The sequence below is a fragment of the Aplysia californica genome, unplaced genomic scaffold (assembly GCF_000002075.1).
Source record: "Aplysia californica isolate F4 #8 unplaced genomic scaffold, AplCal3.0 scaffold00386, whole genome shotgun sequence".
NCBI classification, from domain to species: Eukaryota; Metazoa; Mollusca; class Gastropoda; order Aplysiida; family Aplysiidae; genus Aplysia; species Aplysia californica.
This window is the reverse complement of record NW_004797656.1, coordinates 51,001-58,169: the sequence shown is the minus strand read 5'-3', so window position 1 is coordinate 58,169 and position 7,169 is coordinate 51,001. Positions and strand designations below refer to the sequence as shown.

At 38.7% G+C, this 7,169-nt stretch overlaps 1 protein-coding gene across 1 annotated transcript in view; it reads left to right on the top strand.

Moving 5' to 3' along the window:
• The window catches only part of LOC101850265 (polypeptide N-acetylgalactosaminyltransferase 5), a gene marked incomplete in the record, with an annotated part of 16,756 nt that overhangs the window by 8,171 nt on the left and 1,416 nt on the right, over positions 1-7,169 (top strand). Inside the window, 5 exon segments of the mRNA XM_013085557.1 lie at positions 2,283-2,493; positions 4,335-4,452; positions 4,812-4,991; positions 5,463-5,591; positions 6,814-6,907. Of these exon segments, the coding sequence (XP_012941011.1) occupies positions 2,283-2,493; positions 4,335-4,452; positions 4,812-4,991; positions 5,463-5,591; positions 6,814-6,907 (732 nt within the window).

The window sequence follows — 7,169 nt, the reverse complement described above, 5'->3', positions numbered from 1 at the left end:
GGGGGGGGGAGGGTTCGCATCGTGTCCGAAGTAAAATTAACGAGTACATGGCCATCAAAGTTTTGTGACTTCCAAAGCTGTAGTATCCGTGGAAACGGCAAATCTACACCTTGTTGTGCCTTTGATCAACGTTTTTCCAGTAAAAATCCACACTTAAGAGTTTTTTTAAAAAGGACATAGATCTAAAAGGTTTTGAGCTTAACGCTAAAATATCGGCGATAAAAATTGCCTAACGGGAGAAAAAATTTCGATTTCATTATTTTGACGAGCGCCTGATTCACTTACGATGTCTCTATTACCATTACTATTATGTAAACAAATGCAAATTAACTTTTTACGCTCCTATCGACACAGAACCGTTGTTCGCCGCTGTGTTTTGATTTATAAAACAACAAACCCCCCCCGAAGTCAGTGATCTTACGTCATGTATGTAGATGTTCTCGATGTCCCGGTGTAGGATGGGTGGAGCCGCTGGCCGATCGTATCGGCAACGACCCGTCCACAGTGGTGTTCCCCAGCATAGAAGTGATCAGTGACGAGACGCTCTCCTCCACCTGCAACAACAACGTCAACCAAAACGGGGGCGTCGCCCTCAAGGATCTAACCTTCACCTGGGAGTTCCTCACTGCAGCCGACTCAGACAGACGCAAAAGTGACGCTGATCCCATCAGGTCCAGCTTTGTGCCCCTGGAAAATGGACCTCTCAGCTTAGATTATTATGCACCCTTGCTTCGTCCAACCCTCCCACCCCCCCCCCCCTTTTTTTTTGGAAAGTAGAGATGATTTTTGTCATATTTCTCTCACAAATTAAAAATACATTATGGAAACAATCCTTTCAATTGAGAACAAACTAAGAAAACTGATATAAAAAGTATACACCAAAGACATTAAAAAATAAATAAATATATTAATGAGGTCAAACTTTGCCCCCGGAAAATGTAACTCCCATCTCAGATTATTATTCAGCCTTGCTTCGTCCACACCCCTTTGAAAAAATAATTCTTCCTTTTCCCCTCACATTTGAAAAATAAAGGTACAGTAACCATCCTGTTAATTGCTAACAAAATGAGGAAACTGATATAAAGACGTATACACCAAAATCATCAAAGAAAATATAATATACCAAAGTAAAACTTGGAAAAGGGAACGAAAAGAGATAAGAACTTTTGAATCCATTACGTAGCAAAACGCCCACAGAGACCTTATTGAAAATTTTGAGAATATTAATTCAAGATCTATTAATCGCCACAGTGCATTCTAGATACAGATACATGTAATCGAATAAAAGGAGATTTATGGACGGCTTCAACATCACATTATAAGCGTTAACCATGAAGAAACATTTCCGAATCAATGTGTTACTCTATCGTATCTGTCTGCTCACAATCCTGCTCTCCTGTTCCACGTATCACTCCCTCGCCTAGAATACGAGATACTGGCCAAAGACTAAAATAAACTTTAAAAAACCAAAACAAACAAGAAATAAAAAAAACAACAAAAAAACAAAACAAACAAACCCACACAGACAAAAAGACACCCTCAACCCCTTTGCTACGACCCTGCCACAATGGTTACCTTTTGCTCTTTCCTCGGTTTTAAACCCAAGCAAACGTTCCATTCCCATCCCCATCCACCTCAAATTTGCTGCACTTGCTACTTTGGTTTTACAAACTGGCCTATTGTCGAAGCGAAGCTGCTAAAAACATGAGAGAGATTCCACATAATTTGATGTAACTTGGCTAATTTCCCCTTTCACAAGGAAAAGCTTCCCTGACAGACTCTATGCAAATCATCACGGTCTTACAAAGTTAGCACATGTATTTTGGCGGATGTAAAAAGCACTGTATGCTTCACAGGAAATTTAGATTGTATCAGCACTCGAGGGTCTGGACACTCTAACAAACCATTTGGCTACTGCTTGCTCCCTCAAGAAGCTTTTTGCTTCTCAACAGATATGCAACGGAACTGTTTTGAAAGAGAGAGAGAGAGAGAGAGAGAGAGAGAGAGAGAGAGAGAGAGAGAGAGAGCACAGAACTGCATACTTTCACCGTTTGCTTTTTGAAGACTGTGTTCTGTGCTTTGAATTTAATAATTTAAGCGAATCTGTGAGAACGACTCGTTTTTGTTCTAATTACATGTCTCAACTTTCCTCTGAGAAGGAATTGTAGATCTAATCATTCTCGTCGCCTTTCAACCGTAAACGATTTTTGGAAAACTTGAATCACAATTCGCATCTCATAAATACGACCTGTAATTGACACCCCCCTCTGTATCGGGTGAAGGTTGGCTCCAGCCGCTGCTGCAGAGGATCCACGAGAGCCCCAAGGCCGTCCCATACCCCAACATAGAGATCATACGGGACCAGACATTCCAGGTGGGCTGTACCATCGCCGGCAGCCGCGCCATCTTCCGCTGGAAGGACCTCACTTTTCAGTGGGAGTTTGTGCCGCAGTACGAGAGAATGCGTCGGCAGCTGGACTCTGATCCCATTAGGTTTGGTGACTCAAACACGCCATAATCTGAGGGTTCTGTCTTTTTGGATCCTCCTGAGAGTGGATTCCTGCGGGTGTGAACAACGTACGGGATACTTAACCAAATTATGCTGAAAGACACACGAAAGTACAAGCTTCTGAGACACAAAGCGTAAGGCACTCTCACAAAAAAGTAGAAATATGTAATGCGTATTGGTTGAACTGTATATTCAAATAGTACTTTAGTTGAAGCTACACTGTGTCTTTGAAGCTTGTATACTCGAGGGCTTGAATATTTCTATGTCTTTTTCATTCTGTGTAACTGTGGGACATTGTATGCCGAGTTTTTATCTTCAAAATATTGTTTGTCTACTTCAATACGAAAGCTATGTGCCTTCAGAGTTTCTGATTGTGTTCCCCGTCCTCTCCCTGAGCTTTCTTTTGTAACCGCCTGGTTTCATTCTAACACTTTTCTCCCACAAGCCATTGGTTAAAGTTAACATTCCATTCCTCCTTGCCCGAGACAGATGCACGCTTTTGTGTTTCACCCCTGATTTTTTTACAAACCCATTATTTTCTATTAACCGTAACCCCTTTATTTTGTTTTTGCTTGTTCTATAAACAATCATATTGTGATAACGAGTAGCTGGTGGCACAGACGTTGCATGAATAGACTACAAATTGGTTTCTGAAAAAGTAGTTGAAGAAATTATCGATTTTCCACTCACATGTCTCAGTGACAAAAACATTTAAGGCATACTATCTCGCACCAACTCAATCACATATGAACTCCTATTGCAATACGCAATTATGAACACATACAGGCACACACACTCATGTCTTCTTAAACATACACAAGTACCCGCACATAATTTTCTTTCCAATCCACTCCGACATTAGCCAGCCTCCCAAAACATTTACCAAGAGATTTCACAGTACGTAAAAAATAATAATAAAGTAAATAACAACAACAAAGTAAAATACATGCATATTTTTTCAAGCATCTGCACTCTCGTCCATACAGAAAGATTCAGACGATTTTTGAGGATACAAGCGACCTCTGAGCAACTGCGTGGCTCATGAAGTTCCAACCGATTTCGTGATTTGTTGTACACTTGATATTTCTGGCTCTGGAAACCTATACTAGACTATGCTGGGAGTGATTATACACAATACTTATTATTTGCTTGAAATAGTTCATTCCGAGTTTCATTAACAGCAGCATGTATCAGTGAAATGGTACTTAATTCGCTAATATTATAGCACTAGTGTTGTTGCTTCGCTTGCTTAGAATATTAGATCGAATATGATGCCTTAAGAAATCAGACCAGTTATTTAATAATTTATGTATACTGCTGCCGGAGTAACGACGCACCTATTTCACTCATCCGTGAATTGAAAGACTTTCTGTTGTTATTGTTGTTACTTTTGTTATCATTTTAAATAATAATAATGACAATAATAATAATAATAATAATAATAATAATAATAATAATAATAATAATAATAATAATAATAATCATAATCATAATTATTATCATCATTGTTACTATTATTACTACTGTTGTTATTATTATTGTTATTACTATTATTATTGTTATTATTATTTTCATTATTGTTTTCATTATTATTTTCATTATTATTATTTTCGTATTATCATTATCATTGCTATCATTATCCTCATTACCATAACTATTTCACAAGTCTTTTCAGAACCTTCAGTTGCCACAAAACAGTACAAAAACACGGCTTTTATTAATCTATCTTCCGTTAAACCCATAGCTATCCTAACCCCTTCAAAAGTCAAAATCAGATTTGACGTAAAGTTTAACCTTTGGAAACCTTGCTCCTGTCTCTTTTCAGGTCTCCAACCATGCCAGGAGGCCTGTTTGCTATCAGTCGGGAATTCTTTGAAAGACTGGGTACCTACGATCCCGGCTTAGATTATTGGGGTGGAGAGAACATTGAGCTGTCATTCAAGGTACGCGACATGTTTGATGTTAGAGTAAAGAGAAGCACTCTGGGATAACGGCAATTTAGCATTTGGAAAATGTAAGAATAAAATTGAAAAGGCTATGCTTTGATTTGAATAATGAAAGAAAGACAGTAAGACACATTTATATCCAACACTACAGCAAACATGAGATATAAGTACACCATTGTGAAACAAATTCTCCAAAAGGATCAACAGGGTACATTGAATTATTTTGTCGTTTTTTTCTGAAGGTTTGGTGAATTTTGTTTGGTGTATATTTTCTTGCCTTTCGATAGGGTGCCAATTACAGTTTCCAACCTCAGTCAACGATCTTTTTGTTTTTCTATTTCCATCCAAATCTCAAGGCTTGGATGTGTGGTGGCAGTGTTGAACTGGTGACGTGCTCGCATGTTGGCCACATATTCCGGCGTTCAAACCCTATCAGGTGGACAAGTAACATTGGCAGCAAGAATTCCATCCGTGTGGCTGAAGTCTGGATGGACGACTACAAGAACTATTTCTATGAGAGGATTCTCTATAATCTGGTAATCTACTTCGCTACCTCAGAATCTCAAAGTTCGTTCAAACATTTTGGGCTGTTTTGAGGTACTGAGACCATGACGTCAGAAAAGTGTTCTATTTGCTCTATCAAGATGGTAAGAACATTCAGAGCAGTTATCAAAATTATCTTTAAAAAATTTTGTATTTGAAAAAGCTGGACATTATTGTGAAACAAAAGTATTTAACATCAAATTTCTCAAAATTAGGTATTGAACAGATAAAACTTTGTAATTCTAAACTGGCAAGTTGCGCTCTGTCTGTAAGGACATTGTATTTCACGCTCATTTCAGACATGTAAAAAGTTATTTATATCTAAAGGACGGGACCTCGAAATCATGTCCATCTTCATTAAGAAGAAAAAAGTAAAAAAAATAACAATAACAGGGAAGCAAAGCAAACCAACTTACTACTATTAAACTTCAAGACGAAATCCCCCCCTCCCACCTTTTCCCCAGGGCAATTATGGTGACGTCAGTGCCAGAAAAGAGCTACGAGAAAATCTTCAGTGCGAGAGCTTTGAATGGTACCTGCGCAACGTCTACCCAAATATGGTGATACCGTCTCACATGAAATACGCAGGGGAGGTAGGTAGTAGCAAGGTTAAGTATTTCAATCTACACCCACAAGTGGCATAATATATGTTACATTTAAATAATGAGTATCTTTGAAAATTGTTAAGTTATCGCAGCTCTAATAATTCCCCCCCCCCCCAATTGTTTAGAACGTTAAATAAACAAAAATACGAAGAATGGATTTTAAAATTTCTAACTCCTCTTTGTAATGATTGAGACCATACATGAGGCGGGCTATTTCGACCCTGGCTGTCCACGAGTCTAGACCCCTTCCTTTGTATGTCAAATTTGACAATTTGACAAATAAATAATTAAAATAATAAAAGTCTTTGACCGGCACCTCCGTTGTTGCACTTAAAACTTACCGTTTCCAGCATAGCCAAGTTTCTTCAATAACAACTTCAAGTGTTGACTGCCTCATATCTCAGTTGCTGTGTTGTAAGGTTCTTGAATCCCACAGACATGACAAAGGGAATGTTGGTAGCTTTCAGTCAGCCTTTTCCAAATCTGAACTTTCTATGAAAGGTACAATTCTTGTGATTAACTGTTCGCATCTAACGGTTACAATCGGCTCGACTGGCAACCTTGGAAAAACAAAATCATTTATTTTATGAAGTTCACTAACAGATTTAGATGAGTTTTGTTTAATTGCGCCAAAATGGCCCTTTTTGCCTCTCCATGAAATAAGATCTGACTGCTCTTAACTGAATCAAATGAATTCGACTGACAGTGCTTTCTTTTTTTTGGAGTTTTTTAATGCAGGTGTTTTTAACGCTACCATCGACCCGATTAATTTAGATCATTAAGGAGGCGGGCTTTTGACGCTTTTTGTCAGGGTCATCCGGGCTGTGACTGATGCATCATTCTAACAGAAAGGTCGATATTCTCGATTTAAAAAATCATACCCTTCGGGAATGAAACATGGGTGTCCCGCGTGCGACAGTGAAGCGCCTAACTACTACACCGCTGACGCCGATAATGTCAGGCTGCCATGATCTGATAAATCGCATTTTTCTCAAAATCAAGGTTTCGAGATAATCGCGATTTAGTGGTTTTTGCTAATTAAACAAACAAATGGCATTGCTGTTTTTGTTTGACTATCCCACATGAAGATATATCTCATTTTCCATGAATAGACCAGATTTCATCGAATTTGAGCTAAAGACAAACAAATAAATAAGAAGAATGCGTTTTATCAGATCACCATTGAGTGTGCTCTGGGTTCTCTTCTCAGGTCCGCAGTGAAGCTTCGCCCAAGTGTGTGGACAGTATGGGATCTCCGAGCGCTGGACAACAGAAGCCGAAGCTTTATCCGTGTCACGGACAGGGTGGGTTACCACCTTCGTTTCTTTTCAGCACAGCATGCAAACAATAACCCGGTTGGGGGTACCGGGTTCATTATCTCTTCTTAAAACAAAGATACACTAATAATTCATTAATTGAATAAGTCTGCTTATGAGAGTACATTACACTCATTTAATAGCCAGATTTAAGCTTTTTCAGGTGTGATTCAAAACAGCAAATTAGATTCAAACCAAAAAAAAAAGAGAGAAAGAGAGAGAGAGAGAGAGAGAGAGAGAGAGAGAGAGA